At 38.5% G+C, this 22,464-nt stretch overlaps 1 protein-coding gene across 1 annotated transcript in view; it reads left to right on the forward strand.

Annotated features, from left to right (window-relative positions):
• The window catches only part of gabbr2 (gamma-aminobutyric acid (GABA) B receptor, 2), a 185,785-nt gene extending 163,547 nt beyond the window's left edge, over nt 1-22,238 (forward strand). Inside the window, exons 14-19 of the mRNA XM_062436593.1 lie at nt 6,117-6,227; nt 12,630-12,854; nt 13,164-13,346; nt 14,365-14,494; nt 19,734-19,851; nt 22,073-22,238. Coding sequence (XP_062292577.1) covers nt 6,117-6,227; nt 12,630-12,854; nt 13,164-13,346; nt 14,365-14,494; nt 19,734-19,851; nt 22,073-22,238 — 933 coding nt within the window. The remainder of the gene's footprint in view (nt 1-6,116; nt 6,228-12,629; nt 12,855-13,163; nt 13,347-14,364; nt 14,495-19,733; nt 19,852-22,072) is intronic.
• Nucleotides 22,239-22,464: the final 226 nt, after the last annotated feature.

The raw sequence follows: 22,464 nt of genomic DNA on the forward strand, positions 1-22,464 counted from the left end.
AATAATATATACATATTGCATTGCATGATATTGTAGGACAGTGTATATGGTACTTCTTGGCCTGCTTCTTCATCAAACCTAAAACAGTAATTACCTTAAGACAGTAGAGACAGGCTGAAATAACATACAACAAATGGTACACATCTCCATTCACATATATAGACAGTTGATGCCACACAGGATCATGTGTTTGTGTTTATGTGACATCTCTATCAGACAGCGCTCAGTGTGTGTGTATGTGTGTGTGTGTCATTCTCTCTCTCTGTCTCTGTGCCCAGGCAAACAGTTGGCAGTGTTGCTACCCTGGGACTCAGCAAACACGACACCATCCACTGACGTTTAACACATTACCAATCACAAATCAGAAAATCTGAATTTGTTTTTATTATCATTTAATATACAGCATATTAAATCATTCACTGTTCTAACAGATATTTCCAATAGCCTCGGCATACATAAATGTAAATTATTTAATCCCTGAAGTAATCACAGCACAGTAATGTTATGCAGCATTTTTATGATAAAACTTTTACGATCTCGAATGAGGCCAAAAAAAATCTTCCCATTTACTCTCCTCCTGGCTTTTTCTGTGGCTTTCCCTCTGTCATTTTTTATCACCATAATTTTCTCTTTTTCTAAATACTACACTGACATATTGCTGCAAAGCTCCACCCACAATACTTATCTTTTGTGCCCATTTCGTCTTCATTCTTTCACCATGGTGGAATCTCCTCTGTTGTAATTGCCAGCATGAGTGATGGAGTGTTTCTGTCAGCGTTTGCCTGATAGCTCGTATGTACACGCACATGCACTTTTACACACAAACAATCACTAATACACACACACACAAGCACAGCCACATCACGTATGTGTGTTCACAGAATGTGCAAACGATCGCACCCATGGGGACATATGCTCTCACACACACACCTCTGTGTGAAGTAGCTGCAGGTGACAATGAGTGAGCTCTCCATTTCCTCCCTCACTTGTTGATCTATCTCTCCCCACTCCCTGCTTTCCACCAGGCCAGAGGCCATCATATAGTCAGAGCGAGATCCATATCCAGAAACAAGCCCCGCCAGCTGTAATCTGCTGGGAAAGAGTTGAAGGAAAACAGGCATACAGGATGCTCTTCATGGCTTCACTTTTCTTTTATGTGTTTGCACTTTTATATTGCGCGATAAAAGATTGATTTTAGAGGTTTGTTTTTTTGTGCATGTTATAGTAAGTTTACAAAAAATCTTGGGGCACTTAATCGATTTTACGTAAGAACTCTTGATTATTCTTCAACAAGAGTATTACTCAGCCTGTGAAAATAGTTGTGACTTTGGATTGAGCTCTCTTATGTTTGACAAAATAATGAAGATTAATCAAAGCCTGCATTACAGACTGCAAGTGTAGGAGTTGAAAAGTTAGCATTTACAAGGCAGATTAGGGTCAACATACCTCAGCCTCTGCTTCTTTTGACCACTTTTTTCTTTTAGATCTGTCTCTTTCCTCATGAGTAAACTTTAGTGCAATACTAAAATGAGTTTTTCAATGTAATTTGCTTCCTTTCAGGCAGCTGCTGATTTTATAATTAATTCAGTACAGTTTGAAAATAAACATGAGGAGACTTCACTTGAGACAGATAATTCATCACAATGAACATATTCATGGTTAGTTTTATTTTTGTCAAAGGTACGTCATTGTTGCATGGTAACTGATTTGAGAGTCAATTACTGAACAGCATCCCAGTCACACGTTTTGTTAACAAAGAATCCAACATGAAATAGAAAAGAAGAAAATATGGGCGTTGTTATAAAGGGATAGTATCTATTTTGATTGGATTAGATTTTTCAGCTGCTAATTCTTAAATTTTAGATTTAAGAGCCTCCCAGTTTCACATTCATGTACCAAGCTGGGAGATTTTTTTAATCAAGTGTAGTAAATGTGCTGCAACAAGCTCATTGTAGAAAAAATAAATTGGCTGACAGACAATGTCCTGCTTCACTATATCATGAAACATTGGCCTTTATTTCTATCTTCTGTGCATTGTGTTACTCTGTATATACATGTGTTTAAAACGTTGGAATTCCCAACTAGTAAGCTTCTCCTAACTCTTACTATCCATCTTTCTACTTCTCAAATTTCTTCTCCCTGATGTATTCACTAGCCCTCCGCTCTGCTCTCCAGTTATCTCTTCCTTTGATAATTTTTTCTTCCCTTCACTTTTATCCCATATCTTTTTGAGGAAATAGGATTGACAACATCTATTCCTCTTACTTCTGTCCATGCCATCACTGCTACTTTCCTTCCATCTATCCTGCTATCCCTTATTATTCCATTCCTTTCAGCTTCTGTCTTTCCACCCATACTTCTTGGTGCTTTTTTTCCCTCTCCATCCCACCCTTCATTCCTATCTCCCTCTTCCTTTCATCACTCCCCTCATCACCTCATCCCGCTCCATCTCTCCATAGACAATCTGGCAGCACTGTGCCCGCTCCAGCCCTCCCAGAGTGATCCCGTTAGAGGGCTAATGCTGTGAAAAATGACAGTGAACGGGCACTTTTGCTGCCATCACCACCGCTTTGGGGCCGCCTGCTGCCTACAGCCCTGTTGCCTGGCAACTCCCCAGACAGCTTCCCTCCAAAAGGCGTGAGCTCCTGTCTGCTCTGCTGCGATATAGACCCAAGCCTAATAAGCATTATATCTCATTTTGTCTTATCATTTTGTTGTTAGCGACACAAGTTTGCTTGGAGCTGGGACTATGCAAAGAGCATTGATGCAGAATGTGTCTCTCATACTGAATGAACAAATTATTTGCAAGTAAAGTGTGATTTCTCAGAGCATTGTTGTTTGAATAAGAAGTTGTTCAGCCAAAACATACATATATGAGGAAGCTGCAGATCATGCAGTAAATATGTTAGTAGAAAATAGCTGAAAAGCTCAGGGCCCATTGCAGATTACAAACTGTGAACATAAAATGAACATGTCCTACTATGGTTTTGGCACATTTAAGCACAGCCTAGTAAGTCATTCTGCATGTTAGTTGATACTTATGTACCTTATGTAGTTACAGGGTATAGCTATTCCATAACCATTGATGGACTTTTTTTTAATGGATTTTTTTGTGCATGTCTATTTAAAAACAAGCCTGCAGTATAAGATGATACCTTCTGGTCTTTGCCGTGAGTCTAAAGGCAGCACCAATATACAGATTGGTGACAAATTAAAGAACAGTATGACTAAATGAGTACAGAAATATAACAAAAGCAGTTACTAGGGGTAACTGAATGATTTGATGAATATGAGAACTGTTATTTATATAATATTATATATCACCACCATCATCAAAACACCAAATGCCATAGAGCATTGAAGCTGTTCTTTCTAACCTTCTCCAATTTTAATGGTTTCTTTTCCCAAGATCTGAGTATTTTCTAAGATGATTGGAAGGCAAAAAGAATGAATACTGTCTCTTCATCTTGCATGCCACACCTCCCCTACTGTAGTTTAAACTGGCCAGCAGTGTGCAGCATAATTGTCTTCATTGTTTACATAAAATATTTACATTTATCTCATTCTTTGACCAGAAATGATTGCTGCCACTGGCCACTACCCACAGACTTGGCCAAACCAGGGCATCTCATGCATAACTAATAGATGGATTCTCTGTTGTTCCCTCAAAACACATTACTTGATTTAAGAATAAAGTTTGATATTGTAAAAGTGGAATTATTTTCATGAAGACGTGACCTTCAGCTGTCCAATGAAAAGGGAACAATTCAGTCTCAGGATCACATTCCTAAATAACTTCTGCCTGGGCATCATCTCATGCCCCACTTACACGTGTTTCCACCTCCTTAATGGCTTTTAGTTGAAAGTTAAAAGTTTTTGTGTAGAATATAACAATCATTCTGTTTAATCTTTTTACCATGCAGGAATTCCTTCTTTTGACATATTTTCAAACGGCGCAGAAGCCATTCAGACAAATTTGAGTGCAACAACATCAAAAGTAGGATGGCTTACAAGAAGCTGTCTCTACATCTACTGTAGATAGGCTCCATTCGTTTGTAAGTACAAACTCAAGTTTTGAATGTTGTTTTTGATTAATTCTCTTGTTTGAATTTGCACTGCCTTTCGTCTGCTGATCAAATCAATGTGTGTTGCTCTAAGCAAAAGTAATCAAATCTAAAAAGTTACATTACTTTGATGAAAAAATTAAAATAATTACATGATGTATTACATTTTTAACAGTAGCCTATTACATTTCAAAAGCAACCATCCCAACAGCGAACACGAACCATGCGGTTGCCACAAGAACACTCATGGGGTTACAAGAGTGCCTTGAAAAAGTGTGTGAACTCACTGCCACTGAAGCAATGATCTCACTTTAGTGTGTTTCAGTTTCAAGACATCAGAGGTTTTGGAGATGTTCTGTAGATGTTGGAAAAGCTGACTTTACATCAAAATTGTGTGTGTGTGTGTGTGTGTGTGTGTGTGTGTGTGTGTGTGTGTGTGTGTGTGTGTGTGTGTGTGTGTGTGTGTGTGTGTGTGTGTGTGTGTGTGTGTGTGTGTGTGTGCATGTAATCCTTTGCAGGATTGAATGTTGAACTAATCTGACAGCACGTGTTAGCTTGATTAGGAACATTGTGTGAAAGTTGAGACAGAGGAAAAAGATGCCGTGAGAATTAAAACTAGAAAACTGTACTATAATACAACACTTCATGGAGTTATACGATAGGGACCAATTTACCTACTCTATTGGGTGAATCAGTGCAGCTCTTTAAGCACCAATTTCCCATTTTAAGTGATCATCCTATAGAGGACCACTAATGTAAATCCATCAAGGTTATAGAGGCAAGCATGAATAGCTACAATTTCCATTAATGTGAGCTGAATGGAGAATATGGGAGTGAAAATGATTGGAGGAAGAGGTATTTTGCAGCATATTGAGAGATGTGTGTGCATCTGTGTATTTGTCAATGGTAGAGAGCATTGACACGAAGCACATTAAATAATACTTAATGTATGAATGAGGATAAATACAAATACAACATTTCATTATCGTCTCATCTGCATCTGCTCTTGTTTTGCTTTCTGCCTTAAAGGAAGTTATGAATTTTAGCAAATAAAACGCTATACTGTAGATCATTTCACACACACACACATACACACACACACACACACACACACACACACACACACACACACACACACACACACACACACACACACACACACACACACACACAAACACACACCATATGCTGAGTCATTAGACATATCTTACTGTAATGAACCTGAAGACCTGCAGAGACACACACACACTCACACACACACTCTCACACACACACCTTAAGAGCAGCATGGCATTACGCCCAGCCTTGCCCCAGGTGTCTCACAGTTGATATATTGCTATGGCCTCAGATGAATCCATGTACGCCAAACTAATGCTCTTATTAAAACCTTTTTAAAGCTCTGTCTAACAGAGAGTGGGAGAAAGGGAAGAAGAGAGGTGACGTGTCTTAGCGTATTAATATCCACCTCAGTTGCTATTTTGCCCTGTAAGTCACCTGTGTGACCAACTGCGGTGAGAGACGAGTGGAAATGAAACGAAAGTGAGAGAAAGAGAGAGACGGGGGCAGGATGAAATGGAGATAGCATGACGGAGACTGAGTGAGAAACAAGAAAGAAACGAGGAGGTGTAAATCACATTAATGAATAAGCTTCATTAGTCGTGCCCATTAGCGTCCTAAGCACGGATTAATTTAACTTCAGCCGACTTTGGAGGAGCCCAGTGGCCATGATGGGACACAGTTTGATTTCACGCTTGCATGTTTGATCACTGACACCCTTCATTCTGACTAACAGTGGACAATCTGTCTAGCTTTGTACCTGAATGTGAAGCACAAAAACCTGCAAAAACAATATAAATGTGGAAGCAGTTTATAGACCTTCTGAGGATTTCCTCTTTTTCAAGCTCATTTGGTGCTTTTCTCTGTTGGTTTTATTGTTCCTCAATGAAAACGCTGCCTTATTCGTTCATCTGTCTGATTTGTGTTCCCAAAACATTTATAATACTCAACTCAACTCTCTTCCTCTCTTTCTATGTGTGTTTGTGTTGTCAACAGGCGGACCCCCAAGGCCGAGACATAGCCATCCGTCCCTTCTTGGAGCACTGTGAGAACACCCACATGACCATTTGGCTGGGTATTGTCTATGCCTACAAAGGACTGCTAATGGTGAGAGAACATCAAATTTGATCACGTACTCACAGTTAGGATCCACTGTTATAGAGAATGTGTTTGTCAATGGTAACCTCATCAGCGGAGAAAGTCCCCAGGAGCTCAGGATGTCTTACGCTAAAAAAATGTGCTTGGCCAAGGATAGTACCATGAATACTCTATGTCCATAAATGGTCATACTCAATTCATCTACAGTAATGGAATTTGCCTATTGGTTCCTTATTCTACAAACAAGGAACCACAGTTACCCATCTGTGGGTTTAGAGAGTCAGACAGATATATCCTCTGACCATGGGTGCCGTTATCAAAGTGACTCCTGTATTCCCCAAAACCCCACAGACAGCTGCCTTTACTGTCTCAAGGAGAGAAACAGTATGTCTCTCTGCCAAAATGATGGAGTGGCCTTTACTGTGTACCCAAGGCCTGTGCTTGACTCTAAATATGGAAGATTCCCCAACACTCACGCATAAATGCACACTTATACTCCAGCATCTACCTTACTGTACTGTACATACCCGTGGATTTGACTCTTAACAACCTTATAAATATGAATGGATGAAGCTTGATGCCCTTTTTCTTAATATTGTTGCTATAAAGCATCTATATTCCCAAACTTTGAGACAATAATAGGTTCACAATGTCTTTCAAAAGTCTTTGATTCCTTCTTTTCATATGGCCATTATGAGGCCAGTGCTCACAGATGTAGTCCACCTCTACCAAAGGTGATTCCAGCAAACACCCACGCTCTTCCCAAGCTGCTCACGGAACCTCAGACTGCTGTGAAGTACCTCTCAGAGTACAGGGAAAGCCGTTTGCCATGCTTTACCGAAACATGGCTTAAGGAGACAATTGACAACTGCAAACTTCGGGTCACAGGGTTTAAGACTGGGTCGTCACAGGTAACGGGCAAAAAATTGGATGGAGGTTTTGTGTCTGTATTAATGAGAGATGGAGCAGCAACTACACATTCAGAGACTTTCATTGTTCAGAAGACATTGAGCTTTTGAGCTCTGTCATTTAGACCTTTCTACCTGCCCAGGGAGTTTGAGCAAATGTTTGGCGCTAACACAAAGACTATGGCAGGTGGTGTAATGTGTGACACAGTGGCTAAATTAGAAAACATTGCATCCAGTGCCCCTAAGCTTATACTCTGGGATTTCAGTCAGTCATAACAGGTTTGTAGAAACTTTAAAAAGATCAGTCCAAGAAAGGCAGCTTGTCCTGACATGAGAGGTCTGATGGAGTGTAGGGAACAACTTAGCCCTGTATTTGGACAGCTTTTTCAAATGTTACTTGACACACACCATATTCCCAGGGTATGGAAAACTTCACTCATAATGCTAGTACCAAAAATGTCAAAACTGTTTAAATGACCAGTTGCTTAACATCAATTGTAATGGAGAGCCACAAGAAAATTGTTTTAAACCATGCCCTTAGGGAAGCGCGACATGAACTTGACCCCCCAATTTGCATATAAAAATGAGAGAATGGAGGATTGTCATTTGTTTATGCTGAGTAATATTTATTGTCCTCTTGATAAACCCAAACAATATGCTTGTGTTCTTTTTGTAGATTTTTCATCTGCATTTAATACTGTCAGACCTCACATGATGATTGAGATCACTGCAGTTAGGAGTAAATAGAAATCACATCACCTCCTTTCTGACTGAATGATTGCAGTGTTCTTCTGGGGACCTGACTGTTGTAGGAAATGGAAAACCTTATTTACATTTCTAAATTTTAAGAAACATGTAAATGATTAATGCAGTATGTTCACTTCATTCCTCTTGAGTCTGAAAGTTACCCCCCCCAGTTTTAGCTTCAGGATGTTTTGTGAATATTTTAAAGTGACTACTGATGGATCTACTTTAGTTAGTCTTGTGACTTGACATTTTATTATTTCATTGCTCTTAAGTTAATGCTTATGGGCCAAGCACAATTCATATAACTGTAAAACTTTGTAACAGTCTTCTACCCCCAATTAGTTTTTTTGTCCAGTTTGATGAGTAGTACTTGTTTACTGTGAGTTAATGTTACAATGTGTCGCAATGTTCGTTGACTTAGTTTGATTATTGTTCAGTGTTTGGAAGCTTATAAGCAAAGGAATGTTTGGTTTATTTATTCTACACGGTGTGGCAGACACTGGAAACGAACCTATGCATATTATAGTGTTATTAATGTAATATCTGAAAATTTAAATTAAAAATGCAATTATAGTGTTCAAGCCATTAACCTGTACCTGGACATGTACCTGTCCTGGTGTATGAGCCACTGGTTTCTACACAAACTGTGACTTCCTATATTTTTTTTAAATGTTCCACTTTCCCATCACATGATGTGTTTGACAACCTCTGTGAAACAGGAGCGGCTGTAAATTATGCAAACCTCACTCCATTTATGATGAGGAGAAGGAGAAGGAGAAGGAGAAGAAGTGAGATAGAGCAGTAAATCAGAGCAGATTGAAAGGATAAAAAACACTACAGAAAAATGTCAAAGACAGAGCAAATGGAAGGAGTGAGAAAATGGTAAGGTAACAAGAAGAATAACATTGATGTAAAATCCTAAGACACAAACAAAGAACTGTAGAGAGGGGTAGAGAAAAGTTTGTAGTAAGTGATTAACAGGAGTCCTCATCTATGAGTGTGTGGCACAGAGCCACAAAGGAGAGGAATAAGCATTAGGGCTTGAGTCATCCCTGCTGTCACACACACACACACACACACACACACACACACACACACACACACACACACACACACACATGCACAAGCTCACATATGAACACGCACATGCACATTTCACCATTACATTCGTGCACGCACACATACACACCTGAAGTGCACCAAAGCTTGATGACTGCTCTTTTAATTCTGCTGCTTGTCATTGCACGAACTCTCATTTAGATTTAGAATAAGCAGGCAGGACACCTCACACAGCACACAGTGAATTATTCAGCAGGCCGTGAAGGCAGGCCGCTCTTTCGGGCTCTAATGTCCCTAACAAACTCTTCACTCTTACTAAACGCACATTTACAAGCATGAAACCTACGGCTGCTCTAATTTGGGCTATTTCATGGGCAGAAATATGTGTCCCTAGAAACTGAATCTGAATTATTTATATATAAATTTGAATAGCTCTCTTTGAATAATTGCATTAAAAAACTGTATTTGAATCACATAATTTGTATTGTTAGACACAATTATTCTGAATTCCAATAAACTTGAAACTGAATGTGATATGAAATTGAATTAATTTGCTCTGAACTGGGTCATTCCACGAAATCGGTACCTTTTCAACTTTCAGAATTTAAAATATAAAATCATTTTTATCACAATTTTAAAAGTATCTATGGAAAGAAGACATCTTAAAGTGACAATAAATTATATGGTGCCATCTCAGGCTATTTATTTTATTTATTTTATGACATGTTATCCACTCCATGATACAATTTATCTGTCAACCCTGTTACGGACAAAATGGTTACTATATAATATATTTGGAATTAGAATTGTTTAACAGTTTACACATGTATGGACAGTATTTCAGTCCCTCATTAAACTGGGATTATTTCAGATTATGAATATATTTTTAAAATTTCAATTTCATCATTCAGATGACCAAGAAAATAAAAAATTTAAAAAGAGACCACATATTAATTAAGATATAAATGTATTTTTATGAGAGAAGTATTGAATAAAAGGTAGTTTCCAAAACATTTTACAGTCTTATTTGGATTGGTAATACCTGGGTGGCCCTTCTAATTATCATTTTTACATTTTTTGAAGTAACAGGACTGACAAGAGTAACAGGAATGATGGGACACATTGTTCAGCACACTGTACATATTTGTATCTTTTAAAAACATTACTGCATTTATTATTATTGTTGTTATTATTATACCTTATAAATAACTATCTTTTAAATTGCAGTAGCATGGAATTTGCATAGTTATATTAGTGAAGCATATTGAATTCTAAGAAATGTAATGTTTTGAGGGGTTTGTAGTCGGGATCATGAATTCCAGACAAAGTTCTTTTAGCTGGTATTTGGTTTCATTTTCTTTAACATTACAAGATAGGGGTGAGGTTCTGTAGTGTAGTATTTACACAAATACATGATTAACAAGAGATTTAGAAGAATGTTACTTTAATTGAAACTGATCCTCACTACACTGGTCAGAGAAATCAACTGGCATTAAAACCAGGCCATAAAGACCTATCACACATCACAAGTCTCTTTGAAGTAGGTAACAAAATTCACATTGAGTTAGGTAAAAACTCCATCAAAGTTAAATAGGTAAATAATAACATGGTGAATGCAAAACCACATTAAAGTAATACTTTCCTGTCACTGAGGGAGGTAGCACCATAGGAAAATGAGATTCAAAACCTAGAATGTAACCATACTATAATTAATGTTAACAAGAAACGGAGATAAAGTGTTGAAAACAGAACAGGAGAACTACTTCACAAATAAATCTATGAATGTGATATGCACATTCAATGGAGATATCTCTCATTTTACTTTGTAAGATCCAACCATACATCGCTTTGGATCGCCACATGGCGACCAGTGATTGGTAGTGGGGCTGGGATGAAGCGAAGCACATCGTCATAGAGGTACCAGATTACATCATCATGAATAGGCCAATAGAATTCATTTGGACCTCCACTGTGCATACATTTGACCTGGATGTTAGTGTCATCTGTTGCAATGACAATACCTGGGTAAATGTCACCATCATACCTGACCATACACCACTTTCCAATGATGTCTGTACTAGTCCAATCAACTGCACTAGATTGGCTCAGAGTTTGGTCATGCATACTAATAGCATCTGTAAAAGTGTATTGAAGTATACATATAAACAATTTAATCAAAACAACAATATTACTTTATCTTTATAATAAGAAAGCAACCTCAATAAAATGTTAGATGCATATACTAACAAATGTTACTAAGACTGTAATAAATGCTCATATGTCACCCAGATTTCATAATATGGGCATCAGCTCAATGATACAAACAAGGTAACTTTTAAAAATGTTAGCAATTTATCTAAATAAACGTTTTAAACTGTGTGACTAGAGTGAAACCTAATCAGTGTCACTCCTGTTACTCTGGAAAAGTAACAGGTTTGACAGTAACAGGATTGACGATTTCAAGCTAATTTGCCCCTAGCTAGCTAATGTTCAAGGTCACAAGAGCACATGTCATACAGTTTGAAAGAATATTACTTGTAGATATGGTAAATATCAAGATATACAAATTATTATTTTAATTAATATGTTACAAATTGTTAACAGTAATGACGCTGTATGATGTCCCCCACCCCAATAATCTCATAAAACAACAAAATTATACATTATAGAAGAGAGAAACTTAGTTGTGTTTTAACTGTTGAAAATCCTCTTCCTGTAAATGATGTAACTTCCTGTGAATGATGTCACTGTTGGAATGTGCCTTTATTTTACAGAGGTTTTTTTGTGTCAGTAACAGGGCTGACATGAAATCAGGGGACACTGATAAAATGATTAAAATGTTATAAAGATGACATGTATTCATGCTGAAAACCTTGCTTAACAATGAGATTACTATTAGAACAATATACAAATGTGAAAATTGTATAATTTTTCCAACAACAAGTAACAACTAAAAAGACCTGAAAAATAACTTTCATAGTGAGGGACAGGCGAAAATCCCTGCCTTATCAACATAAATGCAAATTTAACTATGGAAAGTAATATTTAATTTACTTAAATTTGAGGTAGTGTTGATGATAGAAGACATACTAATGTTAAGTTTTTAAATTATGTGTGTATTTGGTATTATAGTGATTTTATGACAGATTATTTCTCTGGGACGCAAAATGTACCGATTTCACGGAATGACCCAACTATATTTGATCCTCACTGAAAATTCAACTCCAACTCCATATTCAGTTCTCACAATTCAATTTCACTTCACTGAAAAACACATCAGTTTTCAATTATCAAGTTCGACAGTACAAATTCAAATGATGTGATTCAAATTCAGTTTTTAATGCAGTTATTCAAGTTGCTTAATTTACATTCAAATATAAATTATTTAAATTCAGTTTCTAGTCACACATATATCTGCCCATGCTTTTTAGACACATTTTCAGGCTCTATCATATGATGAAGTTGATTTTTGTTGATTTTGGAAAACGTCTTATGTTTATATTTAGCAGCAGCAAAATGAAAGAAAAGGACATTGTTTCAAATAGTGAGGATGGCCGATACTGTTGACTAACTGTGTGCACAAAGAAATGAGTTCCACCTCTATAACCAAAGTCAAATATTACCTTCAGTTGTTCTGAGATGTGTAACACAACCTCAAACTTCTTGTACAATCATTTTTTCTCTTTCCTGCCCACAGTTGTTTGGCTGTTTCTTGGCATGGGAGACCAGGAACGTGAGCATCCCTGCTCTCAATGACAGCAAATACATTGGGATGAGTGTGTACAACGTTGGCATCATGTGCATCATCGGTGCTGCGGTGTCTTTTCTGACCAGGGACCAGCCCAATGTCCAGTTCTGCATTGTGGCGCTGGTCATCATCTTTTGCAGCACTATCACTCTTTGTTTGGTCTTCGTTCCCAAGGTCAGTCTCTGTGTGAAAGAGGAGTGTGTGTGTGTGTGTGTGTGTGTGTGTGTGTGTGTGTGTGTGTGTGTGTGTGTGTGTGTGTGTGTGTGTGTGTGTTTGTTTGTTTGTGTTTGTGAGCAGGGGTGGATAACTGTGCATCACCAAAAAACAGAGTTTTTAATTATCACCATATTCACATCCCACACTTCAGTAAGTCCTGGAAGCTAAAATGCAGCGTAAACAGTTATGTGTGTCTTTCTTACTCTACATGTAATTTTATCCCTGAGTGCAGATGTGACTAATACCCATAAATACCCAATCTTCCAGTTCATCACCATGAGAACCAACCCAGACGCAGCCACCCAAAACCGAAGACTAAAGTTCACCCAGAATCAAAAAAAGGAAGACTCCAAGACCTCCACCTCCGTCACCAGCGTCAACCAGGCTAACACTTCGCGACTTGACGGGCTTCAAACTGACAACCACCGGCTCCGCATGAGGATAACAGAGGTCTAAGCCTAGGATGTTCCTTTTAACAATCAGCATTTTACAAGACAAGACAGGCCTGCATGGGCAGTAGTGTTTTTAATAAAAGTTAAGGAAGAGAATAGTGTGATGTGGACTGGCAGAAACCCAGGGCAGTCTGGATTAGGTGTCTTTGGTAGTTTCTGTGAAAAGACAACAGTGCCGCAGGTGATCTGTTCCAACCCCTGAGAGTACAGATCATAAGAGTTGGGGAGGGAGTGCAAAGCTGTTGAACTATTGTTTAACAAAGAATGTTAGTTCATGTTAGTATTTATGATTAAAGGTAACGAAGAACAGGTTCAACAACAAGAGACAGAAGACTGAGTAAATCATTCAACCCAATTGAATTTGACAAGTAAAAAACACTTCCTCTCCTGTAGTCAGTTCTATTACAAATATCAGCCATTTCATTAATTATGAATTAAATGATTTAGTAGTTGCTCTGATCACTTCAAGAAGTAGCCTTGTTATTAAATGGTCTTTGTGCCAAGCAAAGCTGTACGTTCACTCTAATTCATTTCTTTACAATGTTCAGTAATACTGACATTGAGTGACATTTTGAAAAATCTCTGAGCAATCACCTCGACTTTATTTCAGATCTCTTAGAGATGAATTACTGCTGTTGACCGTGCTTTTGTTCATGGCAGTGTTAAATAAAGAGCTACTTAGATACTATTGGAGGACAAGTAATGTGATTGTGTTTTGGCAGACAGCAGTCTTTCAACATTTTGTGTTTTGAAATGTAGAGAAGCAATTGCAGGATTCTGTCGTGCATAGATCAGACATAACTGTAGCCCTCTTAAGATCAGTTGTCAGTGAGTGACTTATGCAAACCTGATATCATAAAAGACAATTATGTACCAAATGTGTCACACATGAACAACAAATTATTTTCTGTAAAAAATAAAAATAAAAAAAAAATAATAATAATAATAATAATAATAATAATAATAATACTAACAATCCTTCCTCTGTTTTTTTTTGTTTTTTGTTTTTTTTAAAGTTGGATAAGGAGCTGGAGGAAGTGACCATGCAACTGCAGGACACCCCAGAGAAAACTCCCTACATTAAACAGAACCATTACCCAGACGCCAACAACATCCTCAGCATACGCAACTTCACAGAAGGCAAAGGTAAGATCCTGGGTGGTATGGTCACACTGCTATATATCACAGTCCAGTCTGTTATCTGAACATTTTTGAAAACTTCACTGGTGAGAAAGTTAGTTTCCAGTCCTTTAAGTTGCTGTAACACCCTGCTATAAGTTTAACATTTGCTTACATTTCCTCAGTCACCATCATCTTCTACAAATGTTTACAGGTTTCTCCCATCTGCACTGGGGCAGAGAAAATGAAACTCCTACTGATCAATTACACATTAATTAACAGTGGAGCTCTGAGCTGATCCATTTGTTTCACTGTGCCAATGCTGAATGTTACCAACATCACATGAGAGAGAACAGTCAGACTTTTCAGAGACATGTGAACTGCTCTCGAGCCAAAGCGCAGGATTGTTGCTAGATTGTGTGGCTTTTGGGTCTCATGACCAAACACTCAGTGAATCTCTTACTGTGTTAACATCGGAGGCAAAACCAAATGTTTGTATAAGTTTGTATTTACATTGTCTTGGCAACATGTCTTATTGGTCACACAATATTTGACTATTTAATATCCTATTAATACATTTATTTATTTATTTATTTGGCAATCAGGATGTTTCTCACCACACATTTTGGCCATTGATATTTTAATCTGCCGGACAACTACACGTGATACTTGCAAAACGCCAGCATATGCCATCTAATGTGTGGTACCTGTGTGGTACCTGTCAAAGGCTTGGACACACTTTGTCATTGAAGAGAATGGGAAGGTGTGTCCAAACTTTTGACTGGTACTTTAGATTGAAATGGTTGATTGAAATTTACATGTATGCTATATTAGCATTTTCAGTGGTGTCAGGGAAGGATTCTAATGCTTTTTTTTAGAGTAGCAACTTGAAGGAACATTTTTATTTTGGGGGGGCGGTTTTTGCCATTGCTGGAGCTCCAGTCACCTGCAGGTGATGAACGAACCCAGGAGCACTCTGTCTGACACCAAGTCTGTGATGTCTCTCAGAATGAGTCATGAGATTAGCGACACTACCTGAATCATCCATTGCTGCTTGTCAACTTTTACACATACTGGAGCAACACTTTTATCAAGTCTCCCACCTTTCTTATACAGTAAGAAGTGGGTCCACACTCGATTTTGCACTTAATTATTTGGTGTTTGGGGTGTCATTTAATGTCTGTTGAACTATGCACTTGAGAAAACAGTGGTGAGAAGAGCTCAGAGTGGGGAGGAAGCACTTGAATCATCTGTGGGGGAGACACGCATATGGAAACACAAGGAGTAAGCGATTATTATCATCATCATGTCATATCTGTCTTTTCCGGCAGAGAGACCCTGTGTCAGTTTACCCTCCCAGCTTCTGCTTCATACAGGCTGTTTATTTGATACAGCTGTATCTTAGACATTATGAAGCCCGATGTCTCAAATTGAGTCACTGAATCGCTACAATCCAGCATCGTCGCTTTGCATTAGGCACCATTTTAACAGACGCAGGGTGATGGTGATGTACAGCAGCCAGATTTAACTCGTCGGATGCACATGCCACCACAAAGCCGCTCTCAGGGAGGTCTAATGGATCCGTCTGAGTTTGGGAAGGTAAAAAGAGTAAAACAGCTGCGCTCATTCTGCAGATTGGGAGCAGAGTGCGTTGGAATTGTTTTCATCTGTGAAAGTTCCTAGTTACACAATAAACTGATAATGAGTACATTCACAGAGCAACGTCTCAGCTCCCTCCTCTTTGTGTTTTAAGTTTGTACTTTGCGTCCTTCTGTTCCCCCCCTCTATGCTTTAAATCTTTTGCATCTGCACACATGTAGAAACACACATAACTTAAAACATGGACGTATACATCGTCTTGTTTGAGTCCAAATGCTTTCTGGCTTTAAATTGAGGTTAGGTGGGGGGGTCGATTTCATGTAGATTTGAAATCAAAATATGTCTGTGTTGTTGCACAGTTGATGGATGGAGCAGCTCAATGTTGTGTTCAGGGAACACAGAGAGCGAGACGTCAGTGCCAAGATTTTTTAAATTAGTAATTAATTAGTAAATGAGCTACCATCTGTGAGATTTTTGACCTTCTCATATCTATCCTTTAAGGAATTCTTAACCAGCATTACTGCACCAAATTCTTTTCAGTGATTTGAAAGGCTTTACATGGTAATTGCTAGAACTCTGTGTTTTGTGCACTGCATTAATTTACAATGTATCAAGGCTTGCATGTGCCCTTTAAAACCTAAAGCCTTAGACTATATTTCCAGTAATCTCAAAATAATAATAAAAAAAAAAAATATATATATATATATATATATATATATATATATATATATATATATATATATATATATATATATGTAAAAATGATGACATGTTCCCTGAATATACGTAATTAGCGTATTTCTCTGAAGTATTGGCAACAGCTAGCAGCTGGTCAGTGGATCAGGCTCTGTTTAATGAACTGAAATTCAAATTGTGTGGGCTCATAGAAATAGTCTTAGTTGTCAGGGAGATAACAGATACAAATATAGCCAAACACATTTCTGTATAGAAAGATAAATATAATATGATTTATATGTGTTTTCTCTTTTAGTGCCAGATCACTAAATACAGTCATATTTTCAAACCTGTGCTGGGTAAAGGAACCAATGTCTGCATCTTCCCCAGACCAACAGTGGGAGTTAGTAGCAACAAAGACCACAGTGCATGGGGAGTTGGTTATTTATTTAATAAGGAAAAAAGGAGAAAATTACAGAAAACACATTTTGGCAGAGCAGAGCACTTCCAAATGAAAAGGTTCATCTTCTCTGGAATGCCTAGAGAACCATTAGCTGTTTTTTTTTTTTTTTTTTTTTCGCAACATCTCTCACAACAGGAAGAAACAAGTAATAAGTGTTGGCAGAGAAATTATCCTTTTAATTAATGAATCTTGTTATTCGGATACAAAAAACAACAGAAAGTGGCAATCTAATGTGAAGTCTTACTTGCTATTATATAGATGTATTCTTATTCCAGATCATATCAAGTGTTATTTACTATACTATTACTATTATTACTAATATTTTGAACTGACAGAATTAGCACTCAACTAACTTAACTCCGCTAACTCTTTGTTAGTAATCTATTCATTTAGTGAGGAAGTGTAACATACACATTTTTTGGATTCCCAAAATCTTTTATTTTCAAAGTGAAATTTATGAAATAATGCTGCATTTTTCATTTATGTGCATAAACAAGAGGGTTTGTCTAAGAAAGAGCATTTCAAGTAATTCAATTAATCATTTGGTACTGTAGAATAAAAGAGCGAAGGGCTACAGAAATAGTGAGAGAAAGTAGAAACAGGCAATTGAAACTGACTGAATACTACAAACATGGAAGGTTGCTTACCTACTACATACCGAATGCTCTTAAACCAGTCTATGCAAGTAGGCTGTTAAAAAACAGTTGGAAGGAAACATATTCTCGAGGAGAGTTTTGAGAAGGGGTTTAGAAAGAGAGACTACACATAACTGCAGGTGCTGCTCACAAACGTCAGTCTGACACACATTATGGAAATAAAATCACAGGTCATTAAGCCTCCTGTAAGGATCACCAGCATATCAACTTTTCCCAGCCTCAATCTGCTGATGCTTGACAGTCATCATCATCATCATCATCATCACCAGCTCCTAACTGTAGTCATCAGTATTCATAAGAGAGCTGGTCTAAATATATTGGGGGCCGTGAATGAGTGGCTGTTATAAGAGTAGAACGCCATGTCAACAGCGATTACGCTCACTCTCAAAGGGTGAGAAACAACACTCCACCTCTCTTTCTCTTTCTCTCTCTCCATGTATTCATGAATATACTGTATACCAGCACATGGCGATGGTGGTGTACACCAGCAGATGACAGTTCAGGTGTGGTTTTTCTGACAGATCAGCAGCTGAGGCCTGATTTCAGGCCTGGGAAAGTAGAAGTCATTACGGTATTGATCAACAGTGTGTGAGCATTTTATATCATCTTAATTTTGGACTATTTGTGCAGACCTACTGTTGAATCAGCCAGTTGTCATCGACCCAAGTCAGTGCAGCTGCTTAAGGCCCATGACTAGTTTTTATTTAAATAAATTACCATGTTTTTTAAACTGTTTTTGTGTCTGCACTCTCAATAACTGTGAAACTGTGTTGAACAGATATTGCAGCTTCATTTATTTGACTTTCTTTTTTTGTACATTTGAACATTTAGCATTTAACTTTAAAAATGATTTCTAAAATTCCGTACAAAACATTCTTAGGCAGGGCCTGGGGGCTGTAGTGACATTTGAAAAGAACTGAACACTCTTGTGGTACCAACACATATTTTACGTCTGAATCCATAATGAAGTGTATAAATATCTGTGTCTGTGCTTTTAACACAGCTATGAGAGCTACAAGGTTAGGCTTTTTTCTAAATGAAAAGAGGACTAGTCTGCTCTAAAATAGTTCAGTGTGCTCTAATGTCCAATCAGGGCATGGAGTGCTGTGATCAGTGAATCAGGTCAGCAAGAGCTGGGAAAAATGGGGCAACTGGAGAGAAAACTCTGTCTCTAGTAGAAAAAAAAGGTTAATTCCATCACTCAACAGGTACATCTCTGGAAAATTGATAAGGTTTATTGTGTTTCACTATCATCAACAACATCAGGATAAGGCAGAAATCATTCAAGCATGCAAGGAAGCTTTGTTTTGCCATTTCTTTTTCTTTGCTTCTGTTTCCAATTTTTGAATTCTTCCCATACAGGTGTCAGATTTTTTAAAAGTTATGCTTAAAATATCTCTCTGCATATGCAGATCTGATTAAATTATCTGTTTCCCTTGGGGAAATCTGTAAGTCCAGGCCTTTCAGTAAACACTGATACAGCTCACCTAGAACGCACTTAAAATTACTATTTGCACTACGGCAAACATTTTCAAACAAGAAATTGCAACTGTCTGGTCGGTGCATGTTGACATTCCACACACCCAGGGTAGACTGATTTGTATCACTTTTTCGATAGAGTCAAGACAGCATATAAAAGCAACAAAGTATCTTGCATTACCATGACTATTCTCCCTCCAGAGAAGAAACAAGCCTTGGTGCAGATTGAGGTTTTTGGCCCAGGGTGTCTGATAATGCCCCTCATGTGCTAGGCATGTGAGGGATTCCACAATGGAATTCTATTCTAACAATTCTATCAACTGAGCCATTAGGTATAACAGCTTACTTGACAGCTTATCATATTTTTATGATGTCTACATGTGTTTCCATGCAGATGGAGAGAAGTCAATACTGAAGAACCACTTGGAGCAGAAGCCTCAGGCGCAGTGGGGCTCCATGGATCCTTCCAGAATAAACAGAGGTCCCCTGGAGGATATCAACTCGCCCGAACAGTGAGATCTCCCTTTTCTTCAGCACCTCTACCCCCCCCCCCCCTTCGTCTTGTCAGCTTTCTCGTCAGACTACATGTCACACGTATCCCAACCACCAGCAGCTCTCAGGCGGTTGCTCTGGCAACAGAAGCTCTGCGAAAGCATGGACCGGCCCTGTATTTTTATCACCCACGCACATCAACATACATATTACCACATAGAGTGCAGGTGTATTCACCCACCATGCACGACTTAGTCCAGCATGTATGTTCACAATCAAGCGTGCGCATACACGTGTGCATGTATTCACATGTATGCACGCAGCTGATTGATTTGTTGTCCCAACTTGTAAAAGAAGATGGCCTGGGACACTCAAAACACTCATGCGACAAATGCAGATCTACATTCACTTATTATTTATAAGGAAGCAAAGCTGAGTGATGTCGACTTCAGTGGCGGTGGGGGGGGGCGGGGGGTGCACTTCATGCATCATTGAGAACTCTCTCTCCCACACTCATTTAACTAGAACCAGGAGAAGAATGCACAACTTAGAGGGACAGGTGGATGGAGAGGGGAGAGACAGCAGACAGCAGGGGTAAAATATTGAGGAGAGGGCAGTCAAAGAGAGAAGATGGATTAAGAGAGAAGGATGTTTAGATAGGAAAGAGAGACAGAGATAAGGAGAAGGAAAGAAAGAAAGAGGTAGAGACTCAGAGAGGCTTATGTAACCAGTGATTTACAGCTCGCATTGGAAGCAGCTCTGAAAATAGACAGGGAGGAGAACAGAAGTAAAGGAACACTCGGAGCTATTCCCATGCCGCATGAATGTTTGATCACATGGAGGGAAGAGAGATGAAGAGGCAGTGAGAGAGAAAGAGAAAGAAGAGGCAAATCTAAAGAAGTTAGAAAAGAGGTATGAAGAGAGTAAAGGTAGAGGAGGACGAAGGGTAACACTTTGTGCCATGACGAAAGCATAATCACATACCAGGTGCATGTAAGTGTTAAGTGTAGTGTCGTATATGGTACACCACAAATCCTCCCCTGAGGAAAATCCTCCATGAGCAAGCAAGACTGTTTCCATCACAAATGGAACAGGTCAGGATAACTGACTAGGCCTGAGGACCATTAATATTTCAAAGTTCACCTAATTAAGAACATTTTTCTAGGTCTATCGTCGAATGAGCTTGAATTTAATTCCCCCCCCCCCCTTTTTTTTTTTTTTTTTACATAACTGGCATTTGGTTATGTAATTTTCTTGCAAACGGCTGGCATCGGTGCTGGCGCTGGCAGTGGCGGGGTAGGGTGCAAACTGTCACTCCAGGCGAAAGCATGAAATGTTCTTTTTGTCAGATGATCCCAGATGCTGGGAGGCACGGTGGATTAGGGTTTTAGCAAGGAGAGAGAGGAGCTGGATGGGAAAGGAGGGAGATTAAGAATACAGGGAGAACAATTACAAGAATTGCTGAGGGCGTGGATGAACTTTACTTTTTCTGTTCTCATTGTGTTCTTTCTATGTTTTGGTCTAGTTTTGACACTGTCTTAGTGTTATGATGTGATTGACAAAAAATGTGTAAAACTTAATAGATAAATGGCATTTAAATAAAACATTGTCCCTTCTTACCAACTCTGTCATTTCCAATAAACAGAATATAAATAAGTCGAGAATTCTTTGAGTTTACAATGTTAGCATTTAGTGCAGAATGTAGTGGCCTTTATGTAGTGAATGAAAGTTTAACTAAACCCTAACTAACCCTTTTTTAAATGTTTTTTTTAACCATAACCGTGTAGCTTCCCTAACTATAACCATACTAACAACTGAGAAAATGTTAAATGCAACACTAGTGAGATGCTTCTGACTGAAATAGTTTTTTTTTAATTAAATGGCCACAACTTATTAGCTGGGAGAGCCACATTCCAAAAACACAAACAAAATCTCAATACAATGGCCCATGTTTACCATCATAAAAAATACAAAGCTAAATTGAAGCAATTTAGATTTTTTGTGTTGTACGAGCCTCTACCCCAGATCAAAAAGTTAAAATGGAGGTTTAGTGAAATCATCTGCAAATTAACAAATATCTCCGGTTTTTAGATAAATGTAGGTCAAAAGTATCAAATCACAATAATTTCAAAAATATGTGTGCATTTGTACCTCAAAGTTGTACTGAACTGCAGTACTTGAGTAAATAATTTACCTTCTACCTCTACCTCTTACTGTGTAATTTTCCTTCTATATTTGCAGCATACAACGTCGACTGTCCTTGCAGCTGCCCATCCTGCACCATGCCTACTTACCTTCCATAGGAGGGGTTGATGCCAGCTGCACCAGCCCCAACGGCAGCCCTGGTTCCAGCCCACGGCACAGACACATGCCCCCCTCCTACCGGGTTATGGTCTCTGGCCTGTGAGCTTCGTTCACTCCCCCACCACCTGGCTCTTTGCAGAGGAGACATATATGGTTCTTTTTTTCTACAACAAATAGACTGATATCATCAGCGTCTGTGCGTATTTTGTCTCAGAACAAGGAGGACAGGGGGAGAAGAGAGTGAGGCGAGTCCGATTTTCACTCTTCGTACCTCTTCACCCCAGCCTCTCTTGAGAACTGAAACCCTCAGTCAGGAAGGGGTGGGAGGA

Source organism: Scomber scombrus, chromosome 16, assembly GCF_963691925.1.
Source record: "Scomber scombrus chromosome 16, fScoSco1.1, whole genome shotgun sequence".
Taxonomy (NCBI): domain Eukaryota; kingdom Metazoa; phylum Chordata; class Actinopteri; order Scombriformes; family Scombridae; genus Scomber; species Scomber scombrus.